Source organism: Oreochromis aureus, linkage group 1, assembly GCF_013358895.1.
Source record: "Oreochromis aureus strain Israel breed Guangdong linkage group 1, ZZ_aureus, whole genome shotgun sequence".
Lineage (NCBI taxonomy): Eukaryota > Metazoa > Chordata > Actinopteri > Cichliformes > Cichlidae > Oreochromis > Oreochromis aureus.
This window is the reverse complement of record NC_052942.1, coordinates 28,617,753-28,633,063: the sequence shown is the minus strand read 5'-3', so window position 1 is coordinate 28,633,063 and position 15,311 is coordinate 28,617,753. Positions and strand designations below refer to the sequence as shown.

The following is a 15,311-nucleotide window of genomic DNA, read 5'->3' as shown; positions in this document are numbered from 1 at the left end:
ACCAGTTAGAGCAGTTAGATAACTCTGTTTTCAGAAATTTCAGTTTTTATGTTGAATTAATGCATTGTAGTTCCCGTTTTCTTACAAATGGCATATTGGCTTCGTAATTCCCACATGTAAAGCTGTGCTCAAGATTAAAGATTTAAAGCCTTAATCAAGATTTAAATCTACAGCTTTAAAAGCTGCGCTCAAGATTACAACTTCAAGATAAGATCAGAAGATTCAAGATGTATTCATCGGTTACATGGTTTCATATCTCCTAACACAACGAGGAATGAGGTGAAGTAGATGTTTAAAAAAATAAGAAATGTAACATCTGGCTTCTTTTTGTTCATCACAGCAGGATTGACATTGGATGCTTGTAAATCATAATGAATTATCATACGTCTCACATATTCCAGGATGTAAAAAACGTGCAATAAATGTGAGAAAAAAACCCAATCAAAAAGTACAAACTTGGCAGCTTTTTAATCACACACTAAAATTCAGTATTTTTGCATTCATTTTTATATACACACAGGATGTCAAAAATCCTGACAAGTTCATGCTTTTGTGTAATTTGTGCATTTTGTAAAAGCAAGTTTATTTATATATATAATATAAACAAATAATATACACAAAAAACAACATGGGTATTATTCACTAAAACACACAAAACACACTGAATAATCTATAGCCTTAAAAAAGATACAAAAAACAAACAAACAAACTTGTATTTCATGTTGGAATTTTTTTTTTTTCAAAAGGTAGTAAAGTTAATTCACAAATGTAGAAATCGCACACATATTACAAATGGACAAGGATATAGAATACACCGCATTGTAGATTGGGTCAGCTTTCTGTGAATGAAGGTAAAGCGAGATTTGAACTCCACTCACAAACACAAACCTACAAATTGTTATTCTTTGTTCTGCACTTCATTTATTGGCTAAACATCCAGTCAAGCTCAAAGAAATGGGCAAACAGAACCTGATCCTGCACTGCAATGAAATGAGATCTGCGAGCTTGGTGTCATTTTTGTGAGTGTTAGGCACTAAATCTAAACACAAGTAATGATGACAGAGGTAAAGCTTGGCTTGGAACTGGATCTTCATCCCAGCATGCTCAGCAGAGAGGATGACAGAGCAATGTTCCCTGCCCTCTCGCATTTCTCCTATTTCCTGCAATTAGCTTATCAGAAAGACAATAAGAGGGAAACGGATGAAGGTTAGCAAGAAAGCTTCAAAGAAAATGAACCTTTGATCAGATGTCTGGTAAACACAAAGAGAAGGTAGATGGAGTTCTTGGGTGCACAGCTATGGCATCAGTGGTTGCTGATGTGTGGACCAGTCAGAAAGTTCCTTGATGTAGTTTGGACCAAATAGATCACTGCAGTTCTCTGTGTGCAGAGGATATGGGTTATCATCACCAGGACCTGAGAAGCACAAAACGGCACATAAACACACAGTCATGGCTACAATCATGGCTGTTATCACACCTTTAATGCATTTAATTTTATCACACTTTTACAGATTGTTACATGCACACAAAATATATTTGAATCTGATCAGTCAGGCTTAACGCTCATCTACCTAATAAAGGTGTGTTTGTTTGATTGTTTTTCTCATAGTCTTTCCCTCAGTGTTACTCACCCCAAAATCCATATTTATACACAGATATATAGTACAACACACTTCCTGTTCATGTTTACATTTACTCTGTCCAAATACAATTAAAACATTTCAGTAGGTAATTTAATTTAATCATTAGTTATTATCAATCTCTGCCTCTCTTCCACAGTGCGTTTCTCTGTTTTCTCTGTATTATTCTAGGGTCTTTACCTTACAATACAAAGCGCCTTAACTGTTGCTGTGATTTGGTGCTATATGAATAAAACTCAATTGAATTGGAAATGTTTACATTAAATCCGCATACAGTAAAATGCTTTACCGCAGTTTAGTACAGTGAAGTATAAGTGTTATGTTTTTATCATATTTGAGATTTCATTTAACTAATAATAATACTCCAGGCCTGCTAATAATACTTAGCAGAAATAAAATAAGCGTCATACAGTGCCAGTGGTTCCAGAGATTGTGTGTTCTCCATCCTCTCTGCTCCCCGGTCTGGTTCCAGAGCTCAGTGTTGTTTAAGTGGTCCATCAGCTGCAGGAAACAAAACACTGAAAGTCAATCAAACAGATATGCAGAGCAGCACATACGGAATCAAAACTGCAGCACAAAGAAAATCCCAGCAAACTGATCTCAATTAAGTCAAATATGATGTAGTTCAATTACATAGCAGTTATTTTTCCTTTCCTAAGGAGAAACCGCACCATGTTTTTGTCAGAAAACCAAGACTCTTGGCTTGCTTTTCATTAGTTAGCATATTTAAGATACGGTACCTTAAAGACGGCCTCACTCTGTTCCTGGTCCACTGGTTTGGCGTCCCACATCCCTGCATACCAACAAGAACCATCATCAATCTTTTCAAAGTGTCTCTTACATCCAAAACACCAACAGAGCACTTTAAAGACAAAGTATCTCACCCTGTCTTTGAATGCTGCTGGTAAATGTGCTCTCTGCAACAGCCTCCACCTTCTGTGGTATGTCTGTAATGGGCCTTGTTGTTGTGGGTTGCCAAATTTGTGTGTTGTGCATGTCATTAGATGTGCATTCACCTAAACTGGTCTGTCTTTCTCTGGGTCGGTCGAATAACCGCAGCCCTGAGAGGAGAGAGAGTAGAACTGAAACATGAGGCCAGTGTTTGCAGGTAAAGTTGGGAAATACACTTTACGTCTGTTTCTTACCTCTTCTGCGCTTCTGTGTTTGTGAGCTGGGCAGCATCCTGTAGACTCTGTAGGCATTACTGCCTCTCTTTTTGCTGTGCTCTCGCAGCTCACAGATGTCAGGCAGAGAATTCAAGGCACAGCGGAAATTTGCTTTCCATGTCTTTGGATCTGGCTTGTCTTTGCCTGGATGGTACCGTCCTAAAGAAGCATACACAGAAAGGTTAGTGAAAATGTCAGAAAAAGGGTGCGTAGCTGGGGAAGTCTGCAGTGTGCATAGTTTTAACCACAGACTTTATTTAAAAGCTGGACACAGCAAAAAGCACATCTCCTAAACCTGCATTATTTCTAATGGCCAACAGGGGGCAACTCATCCGGTTGCAAGTAGCCAAATCGAAAAGATGTCAATAAGAAACTGATCTTACTCATTTCACGAGTGACTTCAGTAAACATCCTTCTAACTAGGCTATGGATGGCCTCAGTTATAAGTTTCACAGCTTCTTTGTTTTTTGTTCTTTGTTGTTTTAAAAATCATGGTCCCAGTTAGAGTGACAACAAAACAGAACAGGCTTTAGGGCACAGCTTTCTTGTGATTTACTACAGATAATCATACTCATGGGTGTGCATAATTATAGGGGTTGAAAAATAGTCCAGAAAACAATGGAAGGCAGCTACAGCCAAACTCTTTATACTGTTGAATAGGGTTAAAGGTGTGGCTGCACCTATTACCATAATTAACAGTAATATCACAATTTGGAGTGTGTGAAGTCCTTAAAATATAGTCTGATGTGTCTTATAATTAAGAAAACTCAATTTATTAAATTTTGTAAATCAACAGGAAGTGCAAGGAAAATGAACTACAAGTCTGATGCAGAAATTGAAGTACATGTAGCAGTTTCTGTGTTCCTGACTGAACACAAAAGAACATGGAAATAACACACTGACTACAATAAAGAAAAAAGTTTATACAAATTTTGTATAAAACAGTGGATGTAAACTATAAGGCCCTGGAATAACCGATATAGGTTATTGCTCCATTACGCTCAAATATTTTTTTTATTGTGTGGAACTGTGGGGATCACCCTTTAAATGTAGCTTTGGATACCAATTATTAACAAGCCAAGTTATTATTGTCCCACCGATCCACTGTTTCTAAAATCTCACAGCATGGACTTTCACGATTTGGTTCTTGAAATACTTGCGTATTAGGTTCAAAACAAAATCAAAGTTCATTTCAGACTATATACAATTACTTTTTAGTTTATGATTTGAGAAGTATTTATATTTTCACTGTACAAAAAGCTAGAAATTAGATAATAAAAATTATTTTATTTATTATTTATCTTGTTGGGGTAAAAATGTGAACTAATCCTGACCTAAATGTGAACTAATCCTGCAATTCATTTTTGGTTTTCAAAAGAATGATCTACGAAGATATTTTTTAGTGTAATGAGTGAATTATTTTATATTTGTTGTTTTCTTTTCCTTTTCTAGGGTAGGTTAGCTATACTGAAACAAATGTAAGCCAAGCATATATAAGCATTGCTTCTGCCTGAACCTGTTCAGTCACTTGTCAGTACATAGATAGACTTTATGTGTACTGTCATAATCTCTATGTATGTGATTGCTGAATAAAGTACTTTTTGTATAGTAAAAATGGGGAAGAAAAACACAGCTGATGCCAGCAAAACAAGGTTTTTAAAGGGAAATTCTGATGTAGTTTGACCAGTGTACTTATGTCACTATGCCCTTTTTCGTTTCCTGTAATTAAAGTGAATAAAGGGAACAAGAAGTAATACAAAGCACATATCAATGTAAGCACTGCAAAATTCCTGAAACCTTAAAGTAGTACCCAGCAAAGGATCACACGGTAATCTTCAGAGACTAGTTAGTGGTTGACTGATTAGTTTGAAAATCATAGCCTTTGGTTTCAACTCTTTGTAATGACCAATTGCCTAACTGTCAATAAAAAACAACAAGTAATCAAATCAGAACTAGTCTATGCATAATGTTTGACTTGTTCCCTATTTCTACTTTGCCAAATTGTGTTATTACTGTCTAAACACATTTTGGTACCATAACATGCCACTAAGGGTGTAAGTCCCCTATATTGAATTGGAATTTCAATGTATTTTATTTAAGATTACAATTTAATTATATTTACCTAGAAATACTTAAAGATAGTCATAAAAATAAGATTTTTACATCTTTATTTTTGCTACATCTTTATTTAATATTCATTTTGTTGATGTGCATGGATGGTCTGTTTTTCAAATGCTTCTTTATTTTACCAATATAAATGTGAAAAGGACTGTTATCCCTTACAAGCATTTAAATCTCCTTTTTTGTAAAATAACTTTAAGTTGGGCAAGATAGGCAAGACACTCCCAAAAAGCTTAGTGTTCTTACAGCGTAAGATGGGGGAAATACATTTTTTCCTCTCTAAATCACTAACAAATTACAAAATAATTAAGATACTTATGCAGTACTTAAATGTACTTGCAGTACAATTGTTTCTTTGTTCGTAAAACCTTGATCTGTTACCTCTTTATTCTAGTGTACCCATGTTTAACTATTTGAAATTGCATTTAATTACAAAAGAACTAAACCCTTAATCGCGGGCCATATCATAAAGTGTTACCAGTGTTACCACATTCATCCATCACCTGCTGCCAGACCAGGCTTAATGGTGAATCGTTAACATCATTCATCATTAACCCTGCTTTCAGGTGACTTCATCCAGTCTATGGTCGTCTTTCTCAAATTTAGCTCAACAGTTTAACTTGGCTCTTGGCCAGCCTTCTGAAAAGAACTGTTAAAGTAATAAAATCACCGGAGCTTTAAGATCCACTATGGATCACTTACAGCAGACAAGGGCTAACAGGAATTAAAGGGGCACAGGCAGCGGCCACTGAAACCTCCCATTCATCAAGGTTTCCACAAGTCTCATGTCAAAGATCTTTTTTTATTTAAGATATTAACTCCATGTAGCTTTTTATGATTTGTGTTCAAATCAATTTAGTATTTATTTCACACTGTCTGTTTTTACATAGAAAGTTCATGAATATATTTTGTCTCTTTTTTAGAGCTTGTTTTTTTTTAAGCCTTAATGTTGTACTTTGACAGCAATTCGATCGCTTTGAGCATTCACAGCAAGTGAACTGGAGCTTTCCCATGATGCAGATACAGTCATAAATCACGACTTTCCCAAGACGGAAATATGTTTAACACATGCGCACATGCACTTATGCTTCTCTGTGCATTGACCAAAACAATAATATTGCGATAGAAGATTATGAAAAATATATGTTTTATATTTTGTGAATTATAAAAACTGTGTGATTTAACTAAAAGGAGTTGGGAAAATTACTCCGTGTTATGTATTAAATTACTAGAAGAAGGTTATCAGATTACTCATCTGAAGATGTCAGTTAAATGATCTGGGAGGATAACGTGTATTAGAACGCTTCAGTTTGGAACTAGAGAGCGACAGAAGGGACTTGCATGAACTCAGCTGACACCCCTAAAGTCATTGCAGCAGCTTGTAGTGCCAACTATTTACCCTTACAGAGACCATGTCTATGTTTGATGGATGAGGCTTGTTTTATTTGAAGTTGCCGTGAAGCTCTCATCACTTAGCTGGAAAGTAAACAGGAATGTGGTAGATCTAGAAAGACTGAGCAACACAACCGTGGAGCTCTTCACTGGAAACACTTCTAGAACAGAAGAAACCGGTCTACATGCAAATCTCATCAGGGTCGTTGAAACAATGACTGCAATGCGAAATGTTCATATTCCGTTTGGCAAAAAACCCCAACAACAACAGGGAAAACATATTTGTATGTACCTTTAAGTAGCATTTAGAAACTTTGTATCTGTTCTCTAAAGTATGTAACTCTAAAAAAAATAGATTCTGTGTTAAACAGTCCCATGACTTTGTTGTTTTTGTTTTTGCGAATAAAGTAATCAATCCCGATCTTTTTGTTAGATGTATATTTTTAGGGGAGCATATAAGCTCCCTAACAGATCCCTGACCAGACTTGTACCAGGGATGTTATGAAGACAGGGCTCACCTCTTAAACTATCAAGATACCAGGACACAATAGACCACTACCAAGATAGTCTTTCGTCACATATGTATTATCATTTTTATTATTATTTACTGTAAAAACATATAGATATCTTTATAGTTCAATGCTGATGTGAATGAAGCGCTGAGATTCTGCCCCAGGGATTGATTTTGGTAGTTATTTGTGGGATGGTTCTGTGGTTTCTATTTCTAGTTTTTGTTGCTCTGTATCGAAACACGAGCATGCAGTGAAACAATGTAGCATAAGAACTTTGTTCTGATCAGTAAGAGTGATCAGTGCAACAGATGGATAATAAAACAGTTTAAAATGAGCTGAGAAACAATGAGATGAAACAAATCACGTAGTGTCTGTGTTTGGCTCTCACCTGTATGCATGGCCCAGCTCCTGAAAAGGGTAGCATCTCGCTCAATACTCCAACCATGGCGAGCGGCATGTTTCCATGGGATCTGGAAGATTCGTGCTGACTGTTGAATGAAAAAGAAAATAAATTGTGATTTGCTGTATTATTCCCAGGATTATTTAAGAATAAATGCCTTATTATGTTTACCTACTGTGATTTTAACTATAGGAAACTTTTTAAACCCCAGTTGTATTTGTATATGTGTGTAGGTGTATGTTGATATGGTGGTAAGAAGAAGGTGATCTACCTGGTCCAGCCAGCTGACTCCTGGATACCTCCCAGATTGAATCTGTTCCTCCAGCCACGGCCTCAGCCTGAGCCGGCCTTGTTGTTGCATGCTCCAGTCTGTGCTTCAGGTGAGTGGAAAAGGTGGTCAGTACAAAAGCAGGAGTTTCAGCAATAACAGAAAATTTCTTAGGAGCTCAGATTAAATCAGAGGTTATGCTGGGACACCCTTCCTACCTGCCTGGTTCTTCCAATCAGAAGGCTCACAGTTAACACGATCCCGCTCCTCCTCCAATAGTCTACCACACAGGCTCTTCCTGTTACACAAAATGTTGTATACTGCATGCTGTTTGCTTCGAGTGGAGTTGAATTGGAATGTAATGGTGCGGTTATAGGAGGGAGGAGAGTTGTAAAAGTGCTTGTACAGGTTTTTAATCCTTTTCCAATAGCTGAATATAGACAGATTTGCTGGTTTACTAACCAGTTGTTTAAAGTTAATTTAAAATAACTTGTATAAACAATGGGTACATGTAAATATATATTATGTTTGCATTATACGTGAAATTTGTATGTGTCAACTGCTGCAGAAAGTCAATGTCAGTGTATTTTTATTTTGGCTTTATTAAGTCACAGCGCAGTTGTTAGATAGCATCTGTCTGTTCATGTTAAGACCACAAGGTGGAAGCACAAGTAATGGTGTAGTAATGGTGACGTTCCTTTACATGTTGCTACATGTCGACTTTTTACTGTACATGAAAACACTTTTAAGTTCAGTTAGGCATGAACATTTCTTTTAAACGTATGTGCCCACCATTAATACTGAGCACAGTGACACACGTATACATGCATACAGATGCAACAGGACACACACACACACACACACGCATATATATAAACTATGTAGTATAGAATATAGTGACTTTGACTCAACATAAATGCTTGATGTCTTTATTTTAAGTAGCACATAAACACTAGTTTACATTAATCCACTGTGATGTTTAAGTGCACATATCTACTACATGGGGATCCAAAGTACAAATAATATGTATCGTACTTACAGAATATCATTTTCAATTGTATTTTGCATTATGGCCAATTCAATTATATGTAAGTTACAATCTCAAAAATGCATCACCAAATTTCTTTGGTGTACCAAAGTACACAGTGGACAAAGCTTGTTGTGGCTCATTAAAACCTGTTTTAATGATCTCTTTGAAAGAAACACAACTCAGAAGTATTCACATTTATTTAAACTATTTTATACACAGGAAAAGTGTAATATTAACATTCACATCACTTATATACAGAATACAGTTGTTTGTTTCAGTTGCATATATTAAAAAGTAACTATCTTTTTTATTTTGACAACTGCAACATGCTGAAGGCGATGACGTGTGCTTCTGTGGAAACGGATCAACAGTTCCAAAGAAGAGCAATGAGGAAGTAATTTCATAACTCTGAACAGCAGCCCTGAACGGCAGATAAGTGTTGTGGCTTGTTTCAGTCAGAGTGCACTCATTTCCAATGTAATTCCTACTTAAAAGGTTTAGACTTCATGGGCAAATTGTCTATCTGTTCTATTCTTTTAAACGGAGATTTAAATGAAACCTCTAATATGGGTCAAGAGGATTACTGAGTTGACATTTTAGACAGATTTGATACAGTTTAGTCATCTCAGCCTTTATGTATTTAAGGAATGTGTTTTCAAAAAGAAATGCAGAATGACATTTAAAAACAAACGGCAACAAAAACCAAACCAAACAAAAAGAAGAAAGAAAACTCATTTTGTTCAATATCAGATCTGGAATGTAGATAAATGATGTGATAGGAGCTGTTTTGCCTATCCATTTATAGAAAACAAATACTGAAAATATTAAGGCTACAGGCGCATGCTGGTTGATATCTGATATCAGTCATTTTGTGTGGAAATTTTATGGATGCTTCACATTAAAACCAACTGTGTAATCAGAAACTGCAGAAGGAAAGTATTTACAGTTGAAATGTTCTCAGAATGAATACCTGTGGATGCTCTATATTGAAAAATGTATACATTTATATGTAAAAGCAGGACTTATAGTGTAAAGATCCCATGAAATGCAAAAAGCAGCCACTAATTGGCTCTTGAGTTACAATTTACATTTTAAAACCCTTTCCAAGTTCAAAAATGAAACCTAGGTCACAGTCACAGTGCTACACAGCTTGATAGCCAGCATCTGTAATTATTGGCACAGAGTGGTCAACAGACATTAAGGCAGAAAAAGGTATTTGGAGCTGCCCGTCCTGGACATTGTGGATGAAACCTGGAAAGACTTCACTTAAGATGCTTTGAGGAGTCTTTTTGAATAATCCCTCCTTGCACAAAAGTTTTTCGTACTCACCATTTCCTTGCTCTACAAGCAAAATGTCAGGCTGCTTCTCCAGACTTGGAAGTGCCTGGTAGTCATCATCCATTGCAAGAAAGCTGTTTGACCCTTTAGGCACACAGCCATAACAGGGATTTTCATCACATATTGTCACCTCTTCGCCTAGCTTTGGTTTACCACTGATGACCTCATCAGAGCTCTCAAACTCTGCCTCAGCTCTGGATGAAAATTCACAAGAATCAGATGCGTTAGTCCCACTAGAGACAGAGGACAAGCTGGTGTCTTCTTCATACGAAAATGTCCCAGAATCTGCTTTGTAGGATTGATATGACATGTCTGTTTGCCTTAGAAATGAACCAGAATCTTGCTGTGCAGGAACTTGACAAGATGGTAGCAGCTGATGAGGACACATTTCCATGTCGCTCTTACTGGGATGGTAATCAGGGACACAAAGCATTTCAGCCTTCTCCTGTGCCTCCAAGTTGCCCGTCATGGCCTGATGTTCAGAGACGGGAATAAGGAGGGAATAGGTTTTATTTTCAAATACAGATGATCCTGAACTGGTGTCATTAGCTTGGACACTACACGGATTGTAGGGAGCTGAGCACAAATCGCTTTTTTGCATATTCATTAATTGTGTAAGGGGACTGGTGGTCACTGGTGATATGGGGCTAATATTCAGGAAAAGTTTAGAAAGCACATCATGAACAGCTTTAGTGATAAGAGGTTCTTCGTTAATAGTCTCAGGGGGTTCGGCATTCGCATAACTGAGATCGGAGGAGCCCGTGCTGATCCCACTGCTTTGCTGAAGGCTTCCACTGCTTGTGTCTGTCAGTGACATCTTCGACCTGAATAGAGAAACAATTAATGAAACTGCCAGATATAAATCCTCAAGAAAATATCTTGTAATGCTGATGCATCGATGTAGCCAATACTGACCCCAGTTTACTGTCATCTGGTATAAGGGGCTCAACGCAGATACTGGAGGTGATGGATGTCTCAGGTTTTAAGACCTAAACAAAAGGGATGAACAATCTTAAACATTTCAGTTAAAGGAGGAAAATCTTTCGGAACCAACTTTGGTATGTTTCTGAAAGTGCCTTTTAAGAATCCCTCTTGTTTGTGACGGGCATTTGAATCCAGGAACGTCACAGACAACAAAAACAAACAGTCACTTTAGGAAGGTCATAAATTCAAGCTCAGCTGTAATCCCGGCAGATCATGTGATGTCAGCACTATCCAATATAAGGTGCAAGGCACCGTTAGTAAATGTTATACTGAGCGAACTAATTAAGTTGGTTTAGCCCGCGTACCGTTGGTGCAAACCTCCTCCCATGTATTCATGTTTGATCTGTGCTCATGAAACATGAAAGGGTGTGGAAGTCAGTGAAGAAAGCCATACTAAGAATATAAATGACTGCAGATGGAAATAACACTGTTCTTCTGAGTATAGCAGTCCCAACCACACTGCTATTTATGGACAGAACATAAATCCAATGAATTGCTACTAATGAAAAAGTAATGAAAACAAAAATCATAAAAATTTCTCACAGTTATTACTAACAAAATACACGAGTGTAACTTTTGAAGTCAGAAGCTTTTGACGAGTGTGAAATGTGTCTCACCTGATCCTTGCTTGGATAGATATTAAGAAAGCTTGGATTTGGAGGTTTGGTAACCACATCCCACCAGTTTCTTTTATACCTAAAAGGGAATGTTAAAAAAAAAAATCAACAAAAATGATAAAGAAGTTCTAGTATTTAGGAGAAATGTGCACTGGCAGAAACTGGCACAAAAAACAAACTTTTTATATGCACAACTCACCTTACATAAGAGCCATACATAACAGCACTTAAGATGACAGCAGCAATACTGAGGCAGACGATGATAACCACGAGCGGGTAGGGTGGGGAGCGAGCTGTGAAGGTACCTGTTTGAAAAAAGTTTAATGCTTATTCTATTTGTACAGAAAATACACAACTATGAGCAAACAGTACTGTATACAGACAAAAGCAGAAATCAGCTTTTGTATTTTTTGTTATTTCCAAAAGCATAAATAAAACCTTGGTAATCAACGATTCAAGCAAAAATGAAAACGGGAGAGGATGAACATGATAATGAAGAACAGGTTCTTTCTTTATTGTGACATGAGTCACGAAGTTTAACGCAATCACTAAATTATTCAAAGTGTTTGGAGAAAGTAAATATTAACACTACTGCAAATAACAAATGTGAGTGCACTCTCTGGAACGTAAATAGAAGGACATGACATCACAGTAATTCTGTTGTTTTGGAAAAAAATTCAAATGAACAAACTGAACCTTCACAGCAAAGTATGCATCTCTTTGCTTTTGAGATATTCAAGGATCTTTTATATTTGAATACAGGACATTGTAGTTCAGCTTTAATGTTACAATCTAAGCTGCTCATCTCCACTTTTCTCCGGAGACAGCAGCTTCCATAAAAGTTAGTTTGAGAGTTAATATTAAAACTCATATTATTTTTCAGCTGAATGTGTAATAGAAATATAATTAGTGTCTCTTAACACGGTTAAGAAATATAGAATTTAATGTCTTACAACTGAAAAAAGACAATACTTACCAGTTTGAAATTCCCACTCTTTGCTACTGTCACTGAACTTGCCACTCAGACTTAAGAAGCTTTTCACGCTGACCACATATGTTGAATTTGGATCCAGGTCTTGACCTTCATAGTAATTTAGTCCACCAGCTATGGTAACTGGTTTGAAACGTTCAGATGTCTAGTATGGAGGAACAAAAATAAGTTTGACAGTTGCCCATGTTTACATCTCCAGAACAAATAGTTACTGTGGCATTGTTCCTACCTTTTCTGTTTCTCCTTTTTTATAGTAAGTCAGCTCAGCCGTCATGTAATCGTTTAGAAATCCCGTTATGTTTGACGTCCACTTGACTTCAAAATTCCCTTCGGATTCAGTGACTGATGTGATTGTTGGAGTTTTTGGTTTTACTGTACAGAAACAGAAACAAGAGCATTAAAGTGAATGTTTGTTCCACCTGTCTCTCTAGCAGATGCAGAGTTATGGGCTGTAATTTAAAAGAAGTCAACGTACTGCTCTCTGTGACACCGAAAACTTTTGACTCTATGACGTTGCCATCTTTCCAGATAGATGCTGTGTGAGTTTCTCCAAGCACAAGCATCAGTTGAAAGGAGCAACAACATTGTCCAGTGCCACACTGCTGTAAAGTGCAATTCTTCTGACTGCAGGAAATAATAATACAAAATGCTTAAAACAAACAATATTTATGACATCTTAGGCTGATTAAGCTAATATTACATTTTTATGTACAGCATTTTCACCCAATGCCTCCATCCCACATTTTTATTTGCTCTAGCTCACAAAAGTCAATGTTTGAGTCTCACAAAATCATGGCTGGAAAATGAAAGCATTCTCCTTGAAATCCCAAGATGATTACTAGATAGAAGAGGAGTTGAAATGGAAGAGTTAGGCTCCACAGTGTGGTGGTTTACACCTTCGCCTAACAAATAAAATATGTGCAGTTTTATTCCGGGAGGAGACAACCCCTTCTGAATCTCGAGAAAACCCCCCCACAAAAGCTCCAATATCAAACATTGCTGCGGAGACCCTATGTCAATAAGGGAGCGGCCAAAACCAAGTGTACAAATACAAACTTCAAAATCCACAAACAAGAAGTACAATATATATGTTCTTCATGTGAATGTTAATATTTATAATTTTATTTACTTTTATTTACTTTACTTCAGCATTATAACATGCTCCACTTTCAGTTTGTTAGGATCATTTCTGTGAGGTCAGTCGCACCCCTAAAACTAAGAAGCAGAGACACAACAAACAACCAAAAACTAAATCCCCGCATATCAGTCCAAATATGCATCCACTTAATGAGCCAAAGCAAGTCCAAACCCGCCCAAAGAACCCGCTGTTACAGTCCTTGCTCCGCACACTAAGTCGACAGTTCGGAGCTATTAACAAAAGCAGGATCCACTCACAGTGACGCAGCTGGTTTAAATGTCATAGTTGATCAGTTTAATATTATTTAATATTAAAATTAGACTAAAAAACAAAGAAAAACATCTCAGTCATACCCGTCTACACTCTGGAGAGTCAAACTGTACTCAGTGCAGTTTTGTAGCTCCAGCTGACACAACATCAGCTCGTCAAAGTCGTTGGTACAGTCAAGACTGGAATTAGTTGTCTGATTGTTTCCTGCACGAAACATAAATTATAAATTGTGGCTCATTAAGAATTCACACATAGAATGATCCATTACAGCATTTGTTGTCTGTAAACTACATACCAGAGAGAACTGCCGCAGTCGCGATGTGCCCTAAAAGAAGCACGATAACACAGATCCTGTCGCAGACTCGCCTGGAAAAGAAAAAGGGAACGGAGATCTTTTCTTTCAACAAACATGACATATTCAGTAAGAAAGACAACTTCAAGTTATTCGGGTTACCTATTTGAATCCATTATGAGACGACTTAGTGCATTTTTTCTGCTATGAAAAATAGTCAGCCGCGGTCTATATCCTGGGAACGCGAACGCTGCTTACGCCCGAGTCTCACAGTCTTCCTGTTATGGGAGCGCTAGAAGGATATATTGCGCCACATTAGGGGAAGTCAGTCCCACTCACATTTCTTTAGAAAGACAGAACCGTGCGCATAAAGCCACAATAGTAGCCGAGGGGGAAGTAGACTCAAAACAACTACTGAAATCCCAGTGTATGTATAGAGTGAGAAATTGGGTTTAAATTAAAACAAACACCCCCAACAAAAACCAAACAAACAAACAAAAAAAATGTACATATGAAGATGTTAACATCGGTGGAAACATTTAAAGCAAGCATCGATTCTTTTCGTACACATTACAGACATCAGTTAATATCTCCCACTGTACTGTGTTGTGTACTGTGTTCTGTGGGTACTCATGTCTCATGACTCACGTCTTTATGTCTTTTCTCAGCTGTTGGCACACTGAGAGCATTTATTGTGAAAGGTGAAAGTGACTAATTGCATGTTGGCCTATGCCTCACAGAGGTACGCATTATCTGACACAGCCATATTGAATACGCTTAATGATATCTATTTAATACTTCAACAAAAATATTACCAACTTTGTTGGTAATGACAGCTTTGAGGTGTCTTGTGTGCCCCATTCTTCCAAACAAACACTCTTCAAATCCTGAAGTTCTCTGGGCCTCTTTGATGAACTCTGAGCTTCGCTTCTTTCCACTGATTGGAGTTGGATTCAGGTCAGGTGACTGGCTGGGCTATTCTAGCAGATTTATTTTCTTTTTCAGAAAGCCACTGAGAGTTTCCTTGGCTGTGTATTTGGGATCACTGAATTGCTGAAAGGACCCCCCTTATTTCATCTTCATCATCCTGCTCCATGGCAGCAGATATTTATCTAGAATGTGTCCATCCATCCGTCCATTTTCTATTTAACC

The 15,311-nt window shown here is 37.2% G+C and overlaps 2 protein-coding genes across 3 annotated transcripts; both read right to left on the bottom strand.

The window, feature by feature from the left end:
* Positions 1-441: 441 nt before the first annotated feature.
* irf1a (interferon regulatory factor 1a) lies at positions 442-7,662 on the bottom strand. 2 transcript variants are annotated; one of them, XM_031730923.2, is made up of 7 exons: positions 7,503-7,662; positions 7,220-7,319; positions 2,786-2,965; positions 2,525-2,701; positions 2,381-2,433; positions 2,051-2,141; positions 442-1,414 (listed from the first exon to the last, which is right to left on the bottom strand). In XM_031730923.2, the coding sequence occupies exons 1-7, from the start codon at positions 7,590-7,592 to the stop codon at positions 1,296-1,298; spliced, it is 810 nt and encodes a 269-aa protein (XP_031586783.1). In that variant the 5' UTR covers positions 7,593-7,662; the 3' UTR covers positions 442-1,295. The 2 variants fall into 2 exon arrangements, with proteins under 2 accessions (XP_031586783.1, XP_039467928.1); XM_039611994.1 differs by having other exon boundaries at positions 442-1,378.
* A 752-nt stretch (positions 7,663-8,414) lies between these two features.
* LOC116313256 lies at positions 8,415-14,473 on the bottom strand. The gene is made up of 10 exons (XM_031730876.2): positions 14,322-14,473; positions 14,163-14,233; positions 13,951-14,071; positions 12,935-13,083; positions 12,689-12,831; positions 12,445-12,604; positions 11,668-11,773; positions 11,469-11,547; positions 10,783-10,856; positions 8,415-10,691 (listed from the first exon to the last, which is right to left on the bottom strand). Exons 1-10 carry the CDS (start codon positions 14,333-14,335, stop codon positions 9,671-9,673), a joined length of 1,938 nt encoding a protein of 645 aa, XP_031586736.2. The 5' UTR covers positions 14,336-14,473; the 3' UTR covers positions 8,415-9,670.
* Between the last annotated feature and the right edge of the window lie 838 nt (positions 14,474-15,311).

Coding starts and splice junctions, on each gene's coding strand:
- irf1a (XM_031730923.2), bottom strand. CDS start 7,592: ATGCAACAACAAGGCCGGCTCAGGCTGAGGCCGTGGCTGGAGGAACAG. Junction 2,702..2,785: donor AACACAGAAGCGCAGAAGAG/GTAAGAAACAGA, acceptor CTCTCCTCTCAG/GGCTGCGGTTATTCGACCGA. Junction 2,142..2,380: donor AGAGTGAGGCCGTCTTTAAG/GTACCGTATCTT, acceptor TGTTTCCTGCAG/CTGATGGACCACTTAAACAA.
- LOC116313256 (XM_031730876.2), bottom strand. Junction 12,832..12,934: donor TTTCGGTGTCACAGAGAGCA/GTACGTTGACTT, acceptor GTTTCTGTACAG/TAAAACCAAAAACTCCAACA. Junction 11,774..12,444: donor AGAGTGGGAATTTCAAACTG/GTAAGTATTGTC, acceptor TTTTTCAAACAG/GTACCTTCACAGCTCGCTCC.